General features: G+C 40.7%; 1 protein-coding gene across 1 annotated transcript; it reads left to right on the plus strand.

The window, feature by feature from the left end:
• Window positions 1–20,141: 20,141 nt before the first annotated feature.
• LOC138881447 (uncharacterized) lies at window positions 20,142–20,897 on the plus strand. The gene has a single exon (XM_070161673.1). The coding sequence runs from the start codon at window positions 20,142–20,144 to the stop codon at window positions 20,895–20,897; it is 756 nt and encodes a 251-aa protein (XP_070017774.1).
• The last annotated feature ends 3,193 nt before the right edge of the window (window positions 20,898–24,090 follow it).

The following is a 24,090-nucleotide window of genomic DNA, read 5'->3' on the forward strand; positions in this document are numbered from 1 at the left end:
CGACAACACCATTTCAATTGAGATTATTTTCTTTATCCATATTTGTAAACTTCAAGATCAAATTTGTTACACTCCAATCATTCCTAGAAAGGTCCGATTGTTACGTTAACACACTATATTAGTCCCGACTGTCTATAGCAACCCGTGCCTATGCACCCATCAAATACGGGGTATTACATTCTCCCCCACTTAGGGTCATTCGTCCTTAAAGGAGAAGTAGAGTCCATCTTCAAACACATAATGTAACTTATCTCTTTCTTTGCACATCTCAATATCCCAAATTTGTCTAACTTCCAAATTTTTCAAAAATTTCGGCAGAGTCTCCCCTGTAATTGGGACAATCCACCTGTCAGAGTAACACCAAAACAACTCCTAACAATATTTTCACAACTCAACAAATCACCACAATGTATTATCAATAACACCAATCTCCGCATTACAAGTGTGACACTATCATAAAGATATTTCGACCTGAAACACATCATATGTATGACCTTAACCACATCTCTGGTTTCAATAGTGGTACATAATCGATTACAAAATTGCCAATTAACTTCATGTTAACAACTTCTTGTTTCAAGCTTTAACTTTACTAACAATGTAGCATGAAGACCTCATAATTACTTACCCAAATTAACGAGTTACATTTAACGCCACCTGGGTACACACCTTGTAGGATAAAACTCAATAATTACAATACAATTTGGCAAATTATGCACAGAGATATTCATGCAAGAATTTTCAAATAAGCCTCATTGGCATGACCAGATACAGTGCAAAATAAGATGAGACATAGGAGTACGTAGACCCTGGATCAAACAAAACTGAAGCACCTCTGCCACAACTAGAATAGTACCTGTGATAATTGCATCGGAAGCCTCAGCCTCGGGCCTGGCTTGTAGATCATAACATCAGGGCTGGGGCCCACCACCCTGAACTATATCTCTGGGACGACCTGCTATTGGCTGGCCTCCACCTCTAGTGGCCTGAGCTCCACCTCTAATACCTTTACCCCCACTCTAGCTGGCTGGGCAGGCCGTGGAACACTCGGTGCCTGAACCATGGCACGAGAACCCTGATGCTGAGAGCTACTCGGTGCTCGAGAGCAATACCTAGCAATGTGCCTTGTGTCGCCACAAGTAAAACAAGCCTTCGGCTGCTAGGGCTGATGACCCTAGAAACTCTGAAGCGGCGGTGCACTGATAGGAGCTGGTGGTACAATGTAGGGCTGCTGATCAGAATACTGCATATGGGAACCACGACCACCTGAAGTACCGTGAGAAACCTGAAGTGCTGACTGAATAGGTCTAGGAGGATGGCCTCTATCATACGAATCCCTACCTCTAGATGAGGTACCACTGAATCGGCCTGAATGACGAGGCTTCTTGTCAGACACCTGACCACCTCCCTGCGATAGAACCATCTCAACTCTCCCGGCCACATTGGCCGCCTCCTGGAAAGAAATTTCACTCCCAGTCTCCTTGGCCATCTGAAGTCGAATCGGCTGAATAAGTCCCTCATTAAACGTCCTCACCCTCTCTCTCGATGGGAAGTATGATAAGAGCATGACGGGCCAAGTCAATGAATCTGGTGTCATACCGAGTAACAACCATAGAACCTTGCTGGAGACGCTCAAACTGCCTGCGATAGATCTCTCTCTGAGTAATAGGGAAAAACTTCCCCATAAATAGCTGAGTAAACTGATCCCAAGTCAAAGCTGGCGATTCGGTTGGTCTAGCCAAACAATAGTCTCTCCACCAAGTCTTGGCGGATCCAGACAAGCAAAAAGTAGCAAAATCGACCCCATTGGTCTCAACTATCCCCATGTTCCTGAGAACCTCATGACAGCTGTCTAGATAATCTTGGGGATTATCAGAAGAAGCACCGCTGAAAGTAGTAGTGAAGAGCTTGGTGAACTTGTCCAAACTCCACAAAGTATCGGTAGACATAGCTGCTCCATCGCCGGTATGAGCTACCATGCCCGGTTGAACTGTTGGAGTCTGAAACTGGGGAGCTACCAGCTCTGGAGTGCGAGTAGCAGGAGTCTGGGTTCCTCTTCCAGCCTGAGAGACGGCTGGGGCTACAGGAAGCAATCCTGCCCCAGTGATACTCTCCATAAGGCCCACTAGACGGACTAGAGCATCCTGGAGTACTGGGGTAGTAATAAACCCCTTTGGGACCTGAGATGGGCCCACCGGAATTACTGGGGCCGGAACCTCATCATCAAAGTCAACCTGAGGCTCCGCCACTGGTACTGCTGCTCTGGGCTGAGCTCTGCCCCTACCTCAGCCTCTAGCACGTCCTCGCCCTCGCCCTCTGCCCCTAGTGGGAGATGCTACTGGGGGATCGGGCTGCTGGTTAGTGGATGAGGAAGCGCGTGTTCTCGCCATCTGCGAAAGAATAGAATAGAAATTCAATTAGTATTGAGAAACCAAACCGCACGACAGGAAAGAATAAATGTGAAGTTTTTTTCCTAACTCTGTAGCCTCTGGGGGATAAATACAGACGTCTCTGTACTGATCCCTCAGACTCTACTAAGCTTGTCTGTGAATTGTGAGACCTATGTAACCTAGAGCTCTGATACCAACTTGTCACGACCCGGATTTCAGACCCTCGAGAGCCGTGATGGCACCTACTGGTGAAAGCTAGGCAAGCCAAATTATCCTAATTACTTAACTTTTTTTTCCAGTTTTAAACCATTATCAGTGATGAGTAGATATCATGCAAATAGCGAAAATAATTAAGCGAAAGACAAAATCTGACAATTTATCTTAATACAAAACTTTGGAAGTCTAAATACAACTCTACCCAGAATTTGGTGTCACAGCTTCACAGACGGTCTAAGAATACTACATACAAAGTCTGAATGATAAAATAAACACTGTTTCTGAAATGAGTAAAGGAAACAGGATAAAGGAAAAGATAGGAGGTGACGCCAAGGGCTGCGGACGTCTGCAGGACTACCTCGTGTCGCCTGTGTGGGCTGAAGATAGCACTCTAACTGCGGTCCAAGCACTCCGGTATTAGTATCTGCACACAGTGCAGAGTGTAGTATCAGCACAACCGACCCCATGTGCTAGTAAGTGCCTAGCCTAACCTCGGCAAAGTAGTGACAAGGCTAGGACCAGACTACCAAATAAACCTGTGCAATATAGCGTACAAAAATAATAGGAAGCAAATAACAATGATGGCAACGATGATCAACCAGTGGTGTAAATAGCAGGCCACAAGAACACCATAAATGTTTCTCAACAAATAATAGATACAAGTGCAATCAATTTATCAAGTCCTTCAAATATAAATCTTTTGCCTATAAATCCTTCAAGTAATAATCTCTAAGATAATATACTTTTCAATGAATATATTTCAAATATATTTCCTTTAAAAAAAATTCTTTCAAATAAACATCTTTCGAATATAATTCTTTCGAGTAAATGTCACCTTGAGACGCCTCATTCACTTAATATAAAGTAGAGTACAACTTCCAACCCAATTAGAAAATCAACAAGAAAAGATGAAGTTATTTTTAGAAATCATTTGATAAAGAAGGTATCCTTTTCAATTAAAGTACAATATCGAATGAATCCTTTACCTTTAATACGAGAAATCAATAAATCAAAACATAGTAGAAATTCCTTTTTAAGTAAAGTACAACCTCAAACGGTTTAAGGAAAATTTAGTTGAGAAATCAATTGAGTTAAAAATGTAACAATTGTTGAAATTTGGAGTATTGAACATATAAATGAATATCAAGAGAATTATAAAGGAATCAAAATCCAACCACTAACAAGAATAAGGAAAACAAAGGCATATTTCACTTTCTTTTCACATCTTGTTGCAGGCGTGCAACCCGATCCCATTTCCTGTATCTCGTGGCAGGCGTGACACCCGCTCCCATTTCATATATCTCGTGGTAGGCGTACCACCCGCTCCCATTTCATTATATCTTGTGATAGGCATACCACCCGCTCCCATTTCATTATATCTTGTGGTAGGCATACCACCCGCTCCCATTTCATTATATCTTGTGGTAGGCGTACCACCTGCTCCCAATTACAAGCCAACAATAATCACAAGGAATCCCGGCAAGGGAACAAGAGCAATATAACAACTTCTCGGCAAGGGAACAATGATATTTCAACAACATCCCGACAAGGTAACAATACTATCAAAACAAACATCCCGGCAAGGGAACAATAATATCAAACAAACATCCCGACAAGGGAACAATAATATCAAACAACATCCCGGCAAGGGAACAATGGTGATAATAATACATGAAGCGCAATAAACCACAACGGAGTCATAACAATTATAATACGAGACTCACGGGCATGCTTGACACCAACGTATAGATACTCGTCACAATGCCTACACGTCGTACTCCGCAATTAACATGTAGCAAATAAGACACAACTTCTAATCCCTCAAGCTAAGGTTAGACCAAACACTTACCTCGCTTTGCAACCAATTCAAAATTCCAACAAGCTTTTGCCTCGCGAATTCGTGCCCGAAATTCTCAAATCTAGTCATAAGCAATTCGATTCAGTCAATAAAAATTATAGGAATTAATTCCATATGAAATTCTACATTTTTCATTAAAAATCCGAAATTGCACTAAAAATTCACCCATGGGGCCCACGTCTCAGAACCCGACAAAAATTATAGAATATGAAACCTCATCCAACCACGAGTCCAGTAATACCAATTTTACTAAAATCAGACATCAACTCGACCCTCAAATCTTCAAATTAAACTAAGAGGGTTTTCAAAAATTTCCCAACTAAAATCACCAATTAAATACCAAAAATAGAAATAGATTCGGGTAATCTAACCAAAATTAAGTTAATAACACTTACCCAGTTGTTTTCTCTGAAAATATCCCGAAAATTGCCTCTTCCCGAGGTACTGTACACAATACTGTTCACGGGGTACTATATACGGTACTGTTCACAGGGTACTATTTCTGCAATTTTTCTATTTTCTAAGTCCGAAATCTCTCCGAGACACCTCCGAAACACTCCTGAGCCCTCGGTGCTCCTAACCAAACACATGCACTAACTCAACAACATCCTACAAACTTAACCGTGCGATCAAATCGCCAAACTAACATCATATACCACGAATTAAGCTTTAAAATCCAAGAATTCTTTCAAATTTTCTCAAAACATCAAATTTTCCATTTTGAGTCCGAAACACGTCAAACGACGTCTGTTTTCAACCAAACTTTACAGAAAGTGCTTAAACCATGTATAAGACCTGTACCAGGTGCCGGAACCAAAATACGGGCCCGATACCATCACTTTCTAATCAAATTTCATTTCCATTTTCCTTAAATATTTTCAGAAAACAATTTTACTCGAAAATTCATTTCTCGGGACTGGGACCTCAGAATTCAATTTTGGGCATACGCCCAAGTCCCATATTTTCCTACGGACCCCCTGGGACCATCAAATCACGGGTCCGGGTTTGTTTATTTAAAATGTTGACTGAAGTCAAAGTTATTCATTTTAATATCAAAACTTAGCAAATTTTCACAAAATTTCATATTTGAGCTTCCGGCTATGCACCCGGACTGTGCACGCAAATCGAGGCAATTATAAATGAGGTTTTCAGGCCTCGAAAGCTCGTAATGGATAAGAAAACAGGTGATGACCCCTTTGGGTCGTCACAGAGAGGCTGTGCGGCCGCAATGAATCTTGTGCGGTCCGCACAGGGAGTCTGAGAGGCTGTGCGGCCTCAGTTTATTTTGTGCGGTCCGCACAGGGAGTCTGAGAGGAGTATATTTAGACGGAATTTTAACTTATTTTTCATTTTTCAAAATCCCAAAAACATAAGAGGCGATTTTTCAAACAACTTTTTTTCTCCAAAACGTTGGTAAGTGATTCCTAACTCATTTTCTTCACTCCTTAACATCTTTTAATATGATTTCAACTCAAAATCAATGATTTTCATGAGGAAATTGGGTGTTTTGGGTAGAACCTATGTTTTTTCATAAATTGGGGATTTGGACCTCGATTTGAGGTCCGATTTCAAAACAAATTATACATTTGAGTTCGTGGGGGAATGGGTAAACGAGTTTTGGTTCAAACCTCGGGTTTTGACCATGTAGGCCCGGGGGCAATTTTTGACTTTTTGGGTAAAACTTTGGAAAATTCATTTTAATGCATTCAAATTGATTCATTTAGCGTTTATTGATGTAATTAAGTAACTTGTGACTAGATACGAGAGAATTGGTGGCGGAATCAAGGGGTAAAGCTATAATTGAATCATGAATTGTGTTCGTGGCATCGAGGTAAGTGTTTGGTCTAAACTTAGCTTGAGGGATTAGGAGTTGAGTCTTACTTGCTATGTGGTAATTGTTGAGTACGACGTATAGGCATGGTGACGAGTATCTATACGTTGGTGTCTAGCATACCCGTGAGTCTTTATATTGTGATTATCATGACTTTTTTTGTATATTTCATGCCTTGGTGATGGTTTTTAATTGTTGTATAAAGTTTTTGGAAAGAATTGTGACCTATGAACATTGAGGAGCGTTGGCTCAAGTTGTATAACGAATTGTGAAAGTATAAGTGACAATTAAACCTCTAGAGCATCGGCTTGAGTTTTGAAGTGAATTGTGAAGTAAAAGTGAGAAAGAGAAGAGATCATTATGTTGTCACCCTTGCCGGGCTATTGTTGATTTATTTGTTATCTCCCTTGTCATGATGTGGATGTTATTGATGTTGTTCCCCTGCCGGAATTTAATTGTTGACTTGTTGCTCCCTTTCCGAGATTCTCATTGCCAATTTTCTTTATTTCCTTGCCCTATTGTTTGTGATTGTTTGTTTGGGTGAGGAAGAGAGCTATAGCATGAAGGGTGATGTCATGCATTGATTGTTTTTGTGAGGAAAGAGTGTAAAGCACGAAGGGAGATGTCGTGCCGCACGATGTACCATTCCATGCTGATTTTATTAATTATATGGTGAGGAAAGAGAGTAAAAGCATGAAGGGTAATGCCGTGCACATTTTTATTATATTATTTCTTTGGTGAGAACGAGAGTAAAAACACGAAGGGTGATGTCGTGCATTTGTTGATTTATGATTCTTTGTTGATATCCGAGTTATATTGTTTCTTTCATTACTTGATGTCTTTTTATTCGAAATTGTTATCTCCCCCACAACATGCTTCCCTTTCGGTTATTTATTTATTTCTTTCCGCTGTATATGTATTTGAACTGCACAAGTTATCTGGTAGTCTGGTCGTAGCCTCGTCACTACTTCGCCGAGGTTAGGCTAGACACTTACCAGCACATGGGATCGGTTGTGCTGATACTACACTCTGCACTATGTGCAGATCCCGGAGTAGATTTTGGACCATAGTGTGGAGGTTACCTTCAGTCCACGCGGAGATCCAAGGTAGACTTGCAGGCGTCCGCAGGCCCTGGCGTCTCCCTTTATCCATACTTTCCTGTTTCATTTTCCTTACATTCAGAAATAGTGTATTATTATTTCTTTAGACTTTGTATGTAGTAAATCTTAGACTGTTTGTGACACTATGACACCAGGTTTTGGCTGGTTGAGACTTAAGTAATTGTAATAAACGCAGATTTCAGATGTTTAATTGTTATCTTTCACTTAATTATTTAAAGTTCCGCAGTTTTTCTTGTTATCGCCTTATATTTATTAAAAAGAAGTAATTTGATAATGAAGTAAGTAGTTAAGGATTGGCTTGACTAGCTCTCATTAGTAGGCGTCATCACGACTCCCGAGGGTGGGAAATCTGGGTAGTGACAAGTTGGTATCAGAGCTCTAGGTTACATGGGTCTCACAGTTCACAAACAAGCTTAGAAGAGTCTGAGGAATCAGTACGGAGTTTATCCCCTAGAGGCTACAGAGTTAGGAACAACTCCACATTTATTCTCTCTTGTCGTGCGGTTTGGTTTCTCGATGCTAATTGAATTTCTACTTTGTTCTTTTGCAGATGGCGAGAACACGTGCTTCCTCATCCACTGACCAGCAGCGCGAGCCCCTAGCAGCAGCTCCCACGAGGGGCAGAGTTCAGCCCCGAGTAGCAGCACTAATGGTAGAGCCTCAGGTTGACTTTGATGATGAGGTTCCGGCCCCAGCAGTTTCGGTGGTCCCAGAGGGGTTTATTGCTACCCCAGTTCTTAAGGATATTCTGGTCCGTCTAGTGGGCCTCATGGAGAGTGTCACCTGAGCAGGTTTGCTTCATGTAGCACCAGTCATCTCTCAGGCTGAAGGAGGAGCCCAAACTCGTGCTAATCGCACTCCGGAGTAGGTAGCTCCCCAGATTCAGACTCTAGCGGTTTAGCCAGTTGGAGCATTTTAGCCGGGTGTGGTAGCTCAGACCGATGGTGGAGCAGCTATGTCTGCCGATGCTTTGTGGAGGTTGGATAGGTTCTCCAAGCTCTTCACTACTACTTTCAGCGGTGCATCTACTGAGGATCCCCAGGATTATCTAGACAGTTGTCACGAGGTTCTTAGGAACATGGTGATAGTTGAGACCAATGGGGTCGATATTTCTACTTTTTGCTTATCTGGATCCGCAAAGACTTGATGGAGAGATTATTGCTTAGCTAGACCAGCTGGATCGCCAGCCTTGACTTGGGAGCAATTTACATAGCTATTTCTGGAGAAGTTTCTCCCTATTACTCAGAGAGAGGCCTATCAGATGCAGTTTAAGCGTCTCCAGTAGGGTTCTATGACTGTTACCCAGTATTAGACTAGGTTCATCGACTTGGCTCGTCATGCCCTTGTCATACTTCCCATCGAGAGAGAGAGGGTGAGGAGGTTTATTGACGATCTTATTCAGCCGATTCGTCTTCAGATGGCTAGGGAGGCTGGGAGTGAGATTACTTTTCAGGAGGCGGCCAATGTGGCCCGTAGAGTGGAGATGGTTTTGTCATAGGGAGGTGGTCATAGGTCGGACAAGAGGCCCCGTCATTCAGGCCGATTCAATGGTAGCTCGTCTGGAGGTAGGGATTCATATGGTAGAGTCCATCTTCCTATGCCTTTTCAGTCAGCACTTCAGGTTTCTCACAATGCTTCAGGTAGTCGTGGTCCTCAGATGCAATATTTTGATCAGCAGTCCTACAGTGCACCACCAGCTCCTATCAGTACACCGCCGCTCTAGAGTTTTTAGGGTGGTCATTCAGGTCTTCAGGGCCAGCAGTCTCAGCAGTCGAGGGCTTGCTACACTTGTGGTGATATGGGTCACATTGCTGGGTTTTGCCCTCGAGCATCGAGTAGCTCTCAGCATCAGGGTTCCCGTGCTATGGTTCAGGCACCAAGTGTCCCACAACCCGCCCAGCTAGCTAGAGGTGGGGGTAGAGGTGGAGGTAGAGGTATTAGATGTGGAGCTTAGGTCGTTTGAGGTGGAGGCCAGCCAGCAGTAGGTCGTCCGAAAGATGTAGCTCAGGGTGGTGGGGCCCAGCCCCAATGTTATGCACTTCCAACCAGGCCCGAGGCTTTAGATGCAGTTATTACAGGTACGGTTCTGGTTTGTGATACAGTGCTTCAGTGTTATTTGATTCAGGGTCTACATACTCGTATGTGTCATCTTATTTTGCACCGTATCTGGTCATGCCTAGTGTTTCTTTGAGTGCTCCTGTTTATGTGTCTACACCGGTGGGTGATTTTATTGTGGTAGATCGAGTCCATCATTCATGTATAGTCATGATTGGGGTCTTGAGACTCGTGTAGATTTGCTTCTTCTGGACATGGTTGATTTCGATGTCATATTAGGGATGGATTGGTTATCACCTTACCACGCTATCTTAGATTGTCATGTCAAGACCGTGACCTTAGTCTTACCGGGTTTACCTCGTTTAGAGTTGAGAGGGACTCCTGGTCATTCTACCTGTAGTGTTATCTCTTATGTGAAGGCTCGACGTACGGTCGAGAATGGGTGTTTGACCTATTTGGCATATGTTCGTGATTCTAGTGCTAAGGTTTCTTCTATTGATTTTATGCCCGTTGTTTGTGAGTTTTCCTGAGGTATTCCCTTCAGACTTGCCGGGTATGCCGTCTGACAGAGATATTGACTTTTGCATTGATTTAGCTCCGGGCACGCAGCCCATTTCTATTCCGCCGTATCATATGGCCCCGCCTGAGTTGAAAGAGTTGAAGGAGCAGTTGCAAAACTTTCTTGAGAAGGGTTTCATTAGGCCAAGTGTTTCTCCTTGGGGTGCGCCAATGTTGTTTGTTAAGAATAGGGATGGATCGATGAGAATGTGTATTGATTACCTGCAGTTGAACAAGGTTACAATCAAGAATAAGTATCCATTACCGAGGATTGACGATTTGTTTGATTAGCTCCAGGGTGCCAAGGTATTTTCGAAGATTGACTTGAGATCTGGCTACCATCAGTTGAGGATTAGGGCATCCGATGTTCCTAAGACAGCTTTCCGCACTCGGTACAGGCATTTTGAGTTCTTGGTGATGTCATTCGGGTTGACAAATGCCCCAAACGCTTTTATGGATTTGATGAACTGAGTGTTCAGGCCTTACTTGGATTTGTTCGTGATAGTCTTTATTGATGATATTTTGATACATTCACGTAGCCGGGAGGAGCACGAGCAGCATCTTAGAGTGGTTCTTCAGACCTTGAGGGATAGTTAGTTATATGCTAAATTCTCGAAATGTGAGTTCTGGTTGATTTCAATTGCATTTCTGGGTCATGTTGTATCAGCAGAGGGTATTCAGGTTGATCCGAAGAAGATAGAGGCAGCCGAGAACTGGCCTAGACCAGCATCAGCTACTGAGATTTGAAGTTTCTTGGGATTGGAAGGTTACTACCGTCAGTTCGTGGAGGGGTTTTCATCTATCACATCCATGATGACCAGGTTGAACCAGAAGGGTGCCTCATTCAGATGGTCGAATGAGTGTGAGGCGAGCTTTCAGAAGCTCAAGATAGCTCTGACTACAACACTGGTGTTGGTTTCGCCCACAGGTTCAGGGCCTTATATAGTTTATTGTGATGCATCTAGTATTGGACTTGGCACAGTGTTGATGTAGAATGGCAAGGTCATTGCCTATGCTTCGCGGCAGTTGAAGATTCATGAGAAGAACTATCCGGTTCATGATTTAGAGTTGGCAGCCATTGTTCACTTGTTGAAGATTTGGAGGCATTATCTGTATGGCGTGGCATGTGAGGTGTTCACGGATCAAAAGAGTCTTCAGTATTTGTTCAAGCAAAAAGAGTTGAATTTGAGGCAGAGGAGGTGGTTGGAGTTGTTGAAAGATTATGATATCACTTTCTTATATCACCCGGGAAAGGTCAATGTGGTGGCCGATGCTTTGAGTAGGAAGTCAGCCAGTATGGGTAGTCTTGCTTATATTCCGATCGGTGAGAGACTGCTTGCTTTGGATGTTCAGGCTTTGACCAATCAGTTCGTGAAGTTGGACGCTTCTGAGCCCAGCCGTGTGCTAGCTTGCACCGTCGCTCGTTCTTCATTGTTGGTCCGAGATCGGCAGTATAATGATCCCCATTTGTGTGTCCTCAGAGACACGGTGTAGTTGGGGTGTCAAGCAGGTTACCTTAGGTGATGATGGAGTTTTGAGATTGCAGGGTCGAGTTTGTGTGCCAAATGTGGGTGGGCTTCGGGAGTTGATTTTAGATGAGGCCCACATTTGTTGGTACTCTATTCATCCGGGCGCTGCGAAGATGTATCAGGATTTGTGGCAGCATTATTGGTGGTGGAGAATGAAGAAGGATATCGTTGCATATGTGGCTCGGTGTTTGAATTGTCAGCAGGTTAAGTACGAGCATTAGAGGCCCGGTGGTTCATTTCAAAAGATTGAGATTCCTGAGTGGAAATGAGAGCGTATCACTGTGGACTTCGTTGATGGTCTCCCACAGACTCAGAGGAAGTTCGATGCAGTGTGAGTCATTATTGATAGGCTGACCAAGTCAGCGCATTTCATTCCTGTGGTAGTCTCTTATTCTTCCGAGAGGATAGTTGAGATCTATATCTGGGAGATTGTTCGTCTTCATGGTTTGCCCGAGTCTATTATTTCAGACCGAGGTATGCAGTTTAAATCCCATTTCTGGAGAGTATTTCAGCGAGAGTTGGGCACGCGGGTTGAGTTGAGCACAACATTTCATCCTCAGACGGACGGGCAGTCTGAGCGGACTATTCAGATTTTGGAGGATATGCTCCGAGCTTGTATCATTGACTTTGGAGGCTCGTGGGATCAGTTTTTGCCTTTAGCGGAGTTTGCCTACAACAACAACTACCAGTCTAGTATCCAAATGACTCCTTACGAGGTTTTATATGATAGGCGGTGTCAGTCTCCGATTTGATGGTTTGAGCCGGGAGAGGCTCGGTTGTTGGGTACAGATCTGGTTTAGGAGGCCTTAGATAAGGTCAGGATTATTCAGGATAGGTTTCGTACAGCTCAGTCCAGGCAAAAGATTTATGCCAACCATGAAGTTCGAGATTTGGCTTTCATGGTCGGTGAGCGGGTATTGCTTCGAGTGTCGCCTATAAAGGGCGTGATGAGATTTGGGAAGAAGCGCAAGCTTAGCCCTAGGTTTATTAGCCCATTTGAGATTCTTGATCGAATGGGAGAGGTGGCTTATAGACTTGCATTGCCGCCAAGCTTATCATCTGTTCATCCAGTGTTTCATATGTCCATGCTTCAGAAATGTCACGGCGATCCATCCCACGTGTTAGATTTTAGCACTGTCCAATTGGACAAGGACTTGTCTTATGAGGAGGAGCCGGTAGCTATTCTAGACCGGTAGGTTTGTCAGTTGAGGTCGAAGAGTTTTCCTTCTGTTCGTGTTCAGTGGAGAGGTCAGCCTCCGGAGGCAGCGACCTGGGAGTCCGAGTCCGATATGCGGAACCGTTATCCCCATCTTTTCCCCGACTCAGGTACTTCCTTCTTCTGTCCGTTCGAGGACAAACGGTTGCTTTAGAGGTGGAGAATGTGATGACCCAAGAGGTCATCACTTGAGTTGCAAGTGAATTCAGTGTTCCGAGGCCTAAACACCTCCCTTTTACCTCACCTTGATTTGCGTGCGTGGTCTGGACCTATATCCGGAAAGCCTTCTATGTGAAAATATGAGAAACAGAAATTTCTAGAGTTAAAAATTTGATTATGGTTGACTTTGGTCAACATTTTGAGCAAACGGACCCGGATCCATATTACGACGAACCCTTGGAGGTCCGCAGTAAAATATGGGACTTGGGCTTATGCCCAGAAATGAATTCCGAGGTCCGAAGCCTTAGAAATCAATTTTGAAAAAAATTATTTTGCTGAATTATCTAAGAAATAAAGAAAAGAATAAATGATTGAAACCATTATTATCTGGCCCGTATTTTGGTTCTGGAGCCCGGTACAAACTTGTTATTGTATTTGAAAGATAACTGTAAAGTTTGATGAAAAACGGAGCTTATTTGACATGAGTTGGACTTTCGGTTTGAGAGTTATGAACTTTGAGAGTTCTTGATGAAAATGTTGAGTTTTGAGGTTTAATTCATGATTTTACATGTTATTTTGATGATGTGATCGTACGAATTAGTCAGTGGGATGTTTTTGAGGTTGTGTGTATATTTGGTTTGGAGTCCCGAGGGCTCGGGTGAGTTTCGGGTAGGTTCCGAGTTGTCTTAGGCTTAAACATGGCTATTGGAGGTTCAGAAAATTATAGCTCTCTGAACCTGCTAGTGCGGTTCGTACTGCTTTTGTGCTGTCCGCACTGGTGGTTGTGCGGCCGCAGTGGATCTTGTGTGGTCCGCACAGGTTCACTGGTGACTGTGCAGCCGCAGTTGATTTTGTGCGATCCGCACAGTGAGTCTGAGAGGCTGTGCGGCCGCAATTAATTTTGTGCGGACCGCACAGGGAGTCTGAGAGGCTGTGTGGCTGCAGTTGATTTTGTGTGGTATGCACAGGGAGTCTGAGAAGAGTATATTTAGACAGAATTTTCAGTTATTTTTCATTTTTCAAAACTCCAAAAACATAAGAGGCGATTTTTCAAATAACTTTTCTTCTCCAAAACGTTGGTAAGTGATTCCTAACTCATTTTCTTCACTCCTTAACATCTTTTAACATGATTTTAACTCAAAATCAATGATTTTCATGGAAAATTGGGTGTTTTGGGTAGAACTTAGATTTTTTCAATAATTGGGGATTTGGACCTCGATTTGAGGTCCGATTTCAAAATAAATTATACATTTGAGTTCGTGGGGAAATGGGTAAACGGGTTTTGGTTTGAACCTCGGGTTTTGACCATGTGGGCCCGGGGGCAATTTTTGACTTTTTGGGTAAAACTTTGGAAAATTCATTTTAATGCATTCAAATTGATTCATTTAGCGTTTATTGATGTAATTAAGTAACTTGTGACTAGATACGAGAGAATTGGTGGTGGAATCAAGGGGTAAAGCTATAATTGAATCGTGAATTGTGTTTGTAGCATCGAGGTAACTGTTTGGTCTAACCTTAGCTTGAGGTATTAGGAGTTGAGTCTTACTTGCTATGTGGTAATTGTTGAGTATGACGAATAGGCATGGTGACGAGTATCTATACGTTGGTGTCTAGCATGCCCGTGAGTCATTATATTGTGATTATCATTACTTTATTGTATATTTCATGCCTTGGTTATGGTTTCTAATTGTTGTATAAATTTTGTGGAAAGAATTGTGACCTATGAACATTGAGGAGCGTTGGCTCAAGTTGTATAACAAATTTTGAAAGTATAAGTGACAATTGAACTTCTAGAGCATCGGCTCGAGTTGTAAAGTGAATTTTGAAATAAAAGTGAGAAAGAGAAGAGATCATTATGTTGTCACCCTTGTCGGGCTATTGTTGATTTATTTGTCATCTCCCTTGCTGGAATATGGATGTTATTGATGTTGTTCCTTTGTCGGGATTTAATTGTTGACTTGTTGCCCCCTTGCTGGGATTCTCATTGCAAATTTTCTTTATTTCCTTGCCCTCTTGTTTGTGATTGTTAATTTGGGTGAGGAAGAGAGTTAAAGCACGAAGGGTGATGCCGTGCATTGTTTATTTTTGTAAGGAAATAGTGTAAAACACGAAGGGTGATGCCGTGTATTATTGTGAGGAAAGAGTGTAAAGCATGAAGGGTGATGTTGTGCCGCACGATGTACCATTCCGTGCTAATTTTATTGATTATATGGTGAGGAAAGAGAGTAAAAGCACGAAGGGTGATGCCATGCACATTTTTATTATATGATTGCTTTGGTGAGAGCGAGAGTAAAAACACGAAGGGTGATGCCGTACATTTGTTGATTTCTGATTCTTTGTTGATATCCAAGTTATATTGTTTCTTTCATTACTTGATGTCTTTCTATTCGGAATTGTTATCTCCCCCACACCATGCTTCCCCTCCCATATTGGCTGGTTATTTATGTATTTCTTTCCGCTATATATGTATTTGAACTGCATAGGTTATTTGGTAGTCTGGTCCTAGCCTCGTCACTACTTCGCCGAGGTTAGGCTAGACACTTACCAACATATGGGGTCGGTTGTGCTGATACTACACTCTGCACTATGTACAGATCCCGGAGCAGCTTTTGGACCGTAGTGCGGAGGTTACCTTCAGTTCACGCGGAGATCCAAGGTAGACCTGCAGGTGTCTGCAAGCCCTGGCGTCTCCCTTTATCCCTACTTTCCCGTTTCATTTTCCTTACATTCAGAAATAGTGTATTATTATTTCTTTAGACTTTGTATGTAGTAAATCTTAGACCGTCTGTGATACCGTGAAACTATGTTTTAGGTGGTTGAGACTTAAGCAATTGTAATAGACTCAGATTTTAGATGTTTAATTGTTATATTCCGCTTAATTATTTAAAGTTCCGCAGTTTTTTCTGTTATCGCCTTATATTTGTTAAAAAGAATTAATTTGATAATGAAGTAAGTAGTTAAGGATTGGCTTGCCTAGCTCTCATTAGTAGGCGCCATCACGACTCACGAGGGTAGAAAATCCGATTCGTGACAATTTTGGAGATTAAGATTCTAAAATGCAAATATAGTATTTTATTTCTTAATAGATTTAGTCCACAGGAAAAATATTAATGATGTGGTAGTATTTTTATTAATTCAATAAGCCTCTATAATTCTTATATTATGTCAAGATGAATTCAAATAGTTCTCAAAAAGTTAATCAGATTTGCTAACCAACTTGAACAATCAGATAGAATATGACAAAATAAATTCAAAAAGTTCTTAAAAACTCAATCAGATTTATAATCCAATTTGAATAATCAGATTCACTGCCCAATTCAATAAGTGTCTACAATGACTTTGACCAAATTGACCAAATAAATTCAAATAGCTCTCAAAAAGTTGATTAGATTTGACATCCAATTCGAACAATCTGATTCACTACAAAATTGAAGTAGGCCATTAAATTCTGATACATATAGTATTTTATGGAGTAGTTTTCTTACAAAAGAAAAATATTTGTAGTTAGTTTGTGTTAGAAGTTTTTTATTTTTTATTTTGGGATGTGAAATACGTTAAGTCCCCTCTGTACTAGGGGTGCACATAGATCGGATTGGTTCGGATTTTATAATTATGAAATCAAATTAATTGTGTCGGATTTTTAAATCTATAAACCAAACCAAACTATTAAAATCGGGTTTTTCAATCTTGATTTTTCTCGGATTTTTTGACTTTTTGGATTTTCGATTTTTTTCCGGTAAAGTCTTTATAGCACAAAATATGTAACTTGTGATCCAAGTATTTCTTAGATACAACTATATATTGTATTTTTCAAGAAAATAACACAATAATATGAGATAAGTCATAGCATTATACTAAAATATTCAATAACAAAGATAATAAAATTGCGTAAAGCAGTATTGCTAATTAATAAGCCATAATGAAAATTAACATAATCTAAAAATACTATATAGGTCATGCTAAAATAAGTATAGATAATAAGTACTATTAATTACATAACTAAGCAATAATTGTGATGACCCAAAGGGTCATCTTTTGTTTTTGAATCCGATTCCATATTTCGAGGTCTTGAAAACCTCATTTTCTTCCTCTTCGATTTACGTGCGCAGTCCGGGTGCGCTTCTGGAAAGCCTTATATGAGAATGTGAGGAATATATATATATATATAGAGTTTTGCCTTTAAAATTTATTTAAGTTGACTTCGGTCAAAAATTTGTATAAACGGAATCGGACCCATGATTTGACGGTCCCGAGGGTCCGTAATAAAATATGGGACTTGTGCGTATTTCCGGAATTGAATTCCGAGGTTCTTAGCCCGAGAAATAAATTTTTGAAGAAAATTGTTAAAATGAAAATATAATAGTTTATGGAAATTTCACTCAAACACACAAAAAAATATTTACCTGGGCAACTCTCTGCCTTCTCTCTAGGTAGAGAAGGAATAGTAATTTCGTCATCATTTTCCGGTCATAAATCCGGAATCCGGTGGTGGAACTTACCAAACTTGGTGTCAAAAGATACATAATTTCCTTACGAATAATTTCCAATTGGTTTCAACTTCAGATCTATAGTCAATTTTTGTAGATCTTAATTTCATTTTCACGAGTTACTGTAGCATACAGTTTTCTTCATTCAATTCTAGCAACTCGGCTAAATCCAGCGCTACTGTTTTTAGGATTCATGAAAGTGTTCTCTTCTCTTCTAAGATTGGTTTGATTTCTAAGATTCATTTTTGGATTCACAGCCATACGCAGTAAGTAAAGGGAAGTTAGTTCAAATTACAGTAGCATCGTTTACTTGCAAAGCTCCTGTGTCATGTAAGTATAGTGCTAAAGAATTACAACTGTAATGGACACACTGGCAGGTGGCCAGCCACATTTAGAGGCTGTGCTGCCTAAACAATCTCCTCCAAACTTGGCACAAGCATCAAGGAACACAAATAACAACAAACAGCCGATGGATTACTCCAAATTTCTGAAACCTTGCACTTTAAATGCTGCAATGCAAGAGCAACAGGAAGTTGAGCCAATTCCTATTCGTCCACCTACAATACTGAATGGAGAATATGTTATTCAATTCACAGAAGCAGAAGTAGAAAGGATGGATATCATCGAAGGATTACAATATGCAATAGTTGGTAAATGTTCTTATGGAAGCCCAGAAATTCAACAACTGCGTAAGTTAATACCAATTCAATGTGGTATTAAAGGTGAATGTAACATTGGTTTTTTAAGGGATAGACATATTTTAATTAGAATGACGTTAAGGCAGGACTATCTTCATTTCTCATCAAAAACTCATTACATAAAGGATGACTATCAATATCAACTTAGGCCGTTGATTTATGACTCAAAGTTTAGAGCAGATGAAGAAACACCCAAGGCAATGGCTTGGATTTCATTCCCAGGTCTATTGCCAACCTGTTTTGTAAAGGAATGCCTCTTCTCCTTAGCTTCAGCAGTAGGTAAACCTATGCATCTAGACATGGCAACAATTAACAAAACTAGACCTAGTTGTGCTAGGGTGAAGGTACTAGTTGACTTAACTGTAGATCTGCCTAAAAAGGTGAGGATGGACATAGTCAACGAAGCTAACGGAACAACAAGAACTGAATGGGTGAGAATACAATATGACCTGCTACCTAAATATTGCAGACATTGTAAACTTCAAGGGCATGATCAATTTGAATGCTGGAGAATACACCCTGAACTATATGTGGAGAAGGAGAATGACAACCATGCAGATACAACTAAGAAGCAGGACATAGGGAACTTACAGCCTATAATGATGTTATCTAGTGGAAAGGTCGTGGGTAATGTGAATGTTACAGCAAAAGAGCAATGGAAGGAAGTGAAGGACAACAGAGTTACAAATGTAGTAAATCAAAATACTAGTCTCACTAATAATGAAATGGAGATGGCACCACCTAAGCAGTTTGAAAATAATAAGAACAAGGAGGGTACAAGCACTGTAGAGAGACAAGTAGAAGCACAAAACAACAATGATAAGGATTTGGAGGCAGTAGACAATGAAGATAATGATCATGTTCAAGTAGCTAACAAGTTTGAAATATTACAAGGGATGGATGAAGAGGAAGAACCTGTTAATCAATTGGCAATGGTGGCAGCTAATGTAGCAACAAACATTTCAGCACTTCATAACCAAGAATCTACAAGGCAAAAACAAAAGAATATGGTCAATAATTGGGAAAAGTTAAATCCAACAGCACAAGCTTTTCATCTTAACTCATCGGGGATTATTTCGAATAATGGTCTAGACAATGGAAAGGAGGCATCAAAATCAAAAAACGATACCGCACAATGGGTAGAAAGAAGCTTCAAGGATAAAACAGGAGAAGGAATTATGAAGATCAATAAACCATGCCAGGAAATCCCATCACAAGATACATTAGTGAACAAGGTACTTAATAAAAATCCAAATTCTCAAGCAGAAGGGTCAAAATCGTCTACATTTAAAGAAAGAGTGCAAGAATGTGGAGGCAGGCTATGGGAGGCACAAAGGGAATACGATTCATAGGAGAACGAAGTACCACTAGGAGCACAAGCTGATGATGAACCCAATGAGAATGACAAAGAAGAAGATGAGCAAAGTGTAAATGGAGAGATTCATGCCAATGACAACAATACAACTGGTTTTCATTTAATAAAGGAAGGATCAAAAAATGTTGAGCACATCAATAATTTTCAGACAGCAGAAGTCACAGAAATTAGCAACTATGAAGGAAGAGGCCCAGAGGTAAATGATCCTGGAGGAACAGAAGAAGATCAACTTCAGAAATTACAAGAAGATACACAAGGACACATCACAACAGAGAAGGAGAAACAACCAAAACAAAAAACAGAAATAGTAAATATTACTGGTACATTGGAGAAAAATCAGGTGCAGCTATTAAAAAGAGGAGAAGAGAAAGCCTTGGTCCCTAAAAAGAATGCATTGGGACCTACATCAGCAGCGAAGGAAGACAATGAAGAGGGAGAAGAACCTGGTAAAACAGGATACGACATGGATTAAGAATCAACTACCCAACACCTTATGAATGCTGCAAGGAAAGGTGATCTATCACCTACGCAAGTGGAAAAGGCAAAATCAGTAGCAAAAGGTAATAAGAAGCAACAAAAAGATAATTTTGCAGCACCAAAAGCTGGGGTGCACACAAGGAGAACGCTAACTAAATCCAACAATCAATGATGAATGCTCTCATCTGGAATATAAGGTCAGTCAACACACAGCAGGACTTTGAAAGGTTGACAAAGATGCATAAGCAAAATCACTATGATTTTGTAGGATTAATGGAGCCAAAGCAACAAGCAAAAAAACTGGAAAGGTACAGAAACAAGATAGGACTTGCACAGGCAATTTCAAATGTATCAAACAAGATCTGGGCTTTTATAGATGAGGTATTTGAGGTAACTGTTATGTACAATATGGTGCAACAATTAACACTAAGATTGTTTCATACTGAAACGCATGTGGAGTTTGTCCTAACATTGATATACGCAAAATATGATGCAATTGAGAGGATAGAATTATGGGACTCATTATATGCAATGGCAAGGGATATGGATGCATCATGGCTTGTAGGAGGTGATTTCAATGTAATATGGGACGAAGAAGAGAAGTTTGGTGGGTTACCTGTGTCACTGAATGAAATTGATGATTTTCGACACTGCATCAACACTTGCAATCTATTCGACCTTGGATTTAAAGGCAGCATATTTACATGGTGGAATGGGAGAGCAGAAGAAGACTGTATATTCAAAAGACTAGACAGATGTTTGGCAAATGGTGAGTTCCAACAAATATTTCCAGGAATAGAGGTGCAACATTTGTCAAAGACTGGCTCTGATAATAGTCCAATGTATCTGAAGTGTGATTTTGAGACTCCACCTATAAAAAAACCTTTTATGTTCTTGAATTTTTTGGGTGGAACATGCGACTTTTAAAGATGTGGTGAAAGAAAATTGGTCTGCTGATTTCAGTGCAAACCCTTTTATTCTTTTTAATCACAAGTTAAAAAAATTAAAGAAGGCCCTATCATTGTGGAGTAAGGCTACATTTGGAGATATTTTCCAAAAGATAGCAAGTATGGAAGAGGTAGTGATGGTTCATGAAGCAGAATTTGAAGCAAATCCTACAGGGATGAACAGGGAAAGACTACAAAAGGTTCAGGCAGAATTGATCAAATGTCTGGCACTAGAGGAGAAATATTGGCAACAAAAGGCAGGCATGACTTGGTTCAAGGAAGGGGATAGGAACACAAAGTTCTTCCACGCACAAGTGAGAGGTAGGAGGAAGAGACTTAAACTTAACAGAATTTAAAACAGAGGAGGAACCTGGATTGAAGAAGAACAAGAAATTGCAGAAGAGGCTATCAAATTCTACGAGGAACAGTTCACAGAAGCAGCTACTCCTGCATCATTTGATATCGTAGAGCATGTTCCTAATCTGATTAACTCTGAGCAGAATGCAGAATTGATTAAACAACCAACAAAAGAGGAGGTTAAAGTGGCAGTACTTGGACTTAATTGTGATAGTGCTGGGGGGCCAGATGGTATGACAGGAAAATTTTATCATTCTTGTTGGGACTTAATATGGGATGACATGTACGACATGGTGAGGGCTTTTTTCAATGGTCATGAGCTACCCAAGTGTGTAACACACACAAACCTAGTTCTTCTTCCAAAGAAAAAAGAAGTTACCACCTTTTCTGATTTAAGACCAATAAGCCTCAGTAATTTTTCTAATAAGGTTATATCAAGGGTGGTACATGAAAGGCTAGTGAAATTTCTCCCAAGTATGATATCGGAGGAACATGCAGGTTTTGTTAAGGGAAGGAATATAGTATAAAACATCCTTCTAACTCAGGAGATAGTGACGGACATTAGACTTAGAACTAAGGCTGGACCTAATGTCATCCTGAAACTAGATATGACCAAAGCTTATGATAGAATATCTTGGCTATTTCTAACCAAGGTACTGAGAAAAATGGGATTCACAGAAAGATTGATAGGGATTGTCTTTGGATTAGTTTCAAACAATTTGTATTCTATTCTAATAAATGGTCAAGCTCATGGGTTCTTTAAGTCCTCAAGGGGAATAAAACAAGGTGATCCTGTATCTCCAACTTTGTTTATATTGGCAGCAGAAGCATTATCTAGGGGTCTCAATGCACTACATACTAACCTGTATTTTACTGGATTTGGGATGCCAAAGTGGAGTCCAAAGATCAATCATTTGGCGTATGCAGATGACATGATTATTTTCTCATCCTCAGATGAAACATATCTGATGCTGATTATGCAAGTGGTGAAGGCATATGAAAATGCATCTGGGCAGCTTGTTAACAAGACCAAATCAGCTGTGTACCTACATCATTTAACAGACATGGAAGTGGTCAGCAAGGTAGAAAGGATCACAGGCATTCATAGGAATGATTTCCCTATCATATATTTAGGTTGTCCGATACTTTATGCAAGGAGAAAGTTGGAATTCTATCAGCCCCTAATTACTAAGGTAATGGACAAACTGCAATCATGGCACGACAAGTTATTATCAGTAGGGGGCAGGGTAGTTCTTATATCCCATGTATTGCAAAGTATGCTTATGCATCTACTGTCAGCTGTAAACCCCCCAAAGTATGTGATAAATAGGTTGCACAAATTGTTTGCTCAGTTTTTCTGGAGCAGCACTGTAGGAGGAACTAGTAGGCATTGGGCTTCATGGAATACCTTATGCATGCCAGTTGAGGAAGGAGGAATAGGTTTCAGGTCACTGCATGATGTAACAAAGGCATTATTCAGCAAGTTGTGGTGGAATTTCAGAACAAAACCAAGCCTATGAAGCTCTTTCGTATGTCAGAAATACTGTAAAAAATTAAATCCTGTAATTGTTCCGTGGAAAAGGGGGTCTCACATCTGGAGAAAAATGTTGGAATGCAGAGATCTGATTGAACATCAAATCCTTTGGCAAACAAAAATGGGATCCTCATTATTTTGGTATAAAAACTGGACAGGTCTTGGGGCACTATATTTTTTAGTTCCTCAGGACTTTGGAATTAATGAAAATGTACATAATGTACATGATGTTACCTTAGATGGTGAGTGGGATGTGGACAGGCTATTTGAAATACTTCCTGAAGAGTTAGCAGTACACATTCTGGAGAAAATCAAACCACCTTCAACAATGCGGGTTCTTGACAGGCCCTTTTGGATGCTGGAAACAAGAGGATATTTCAGTGTTAAGTCAGCATGGGAGTATACGAGAAGAAGAGACGAACCAAGAAAAGCTTATAGAATGATTTGGGTAAAAGGACTGCCTTTTAAAATAGCATTTTTCATGTGGAAAGTGTGGAAAGCAAAGCTACCTTTAGATGATTTCTTGAAAAGGGTTGGTTACTGCATGCCATCAAAATGTTGGTGTTGTGTACAGCCTGACGAGGAATCTCTTCAGCACTTGTTTTTTAGATCAGAAACTGCAAAGACAACTTGGAAGTATTTTCTATCAAGGGCAGGAATAGATGTGGAGGGACTTACATTGCACCAAGCAATCACAAAATGTTGGACTGCAAATGTGTGCTTAAGATTAAAACCAGTAATGCAAGCACTCCCCTCATGTGTAGTCTGGGAACTTTGGAAAAGAAGAAATAGTATGAAGTATGGGGATGCGGTGACAACTAGCAGGGTAATTTATCAAGTTTCATCAAATATACAGGCTTTGGTGAAAGTGAGAAAGCCTAGGATGGACATGGTACCTCACAAATGGCAAGATCTATTAGCTATGATGGAAAACTTCACTCCTAAACTTAAGGTTACAAAAGTCATGTGGGAATTTCCAAGTGCAGGATGGCTAAAAGTTAATACGGATGGTGCATCGAGAGGAAATCCAGGGAGGAGCTCAATAGGTTTTTGTATAAGAAATGAAAAGGGTGACATAGTTAAGTCAGTAGGGAAAGAGATTGAGGAGACAACAAACACAGTAGCTGAAGCGAAGGCCATGGTAGAAGCACTAAGGTTCTGCAGATCTCATCAATACTCACATGTATGGCTTCAAACTAACTCAATGTTATTAAAAAAGATTATGGATGGGATCTGGAAACCACCATGGATCATCTCTGAGAAGGTAGAGGAAATGATGCAA

Source organism: Nicotiana sylvestris, chromosome 11 (genome assembly GCF_000393655.2).
Source record: "Nicotiana sylvestris chromosome 11, ASM39365v2, whole genome shotgun sequence".
Lineage (NCBI taxonomy): Eukaryota > Viridiplantae > Streptophyta > Magnoliopsida > Solanales > Solanaceae > Nicotiana > Nicotiana sylvestris.

Coding starts and splice junctions, on each gene's coding strand:
- LOC138881447 (XM_070161673.1), top strand. CDS start 20,142: ATGAATGCTCTCATCTGGAATATAAGGTCAGTCAACACACAGCAGGAC.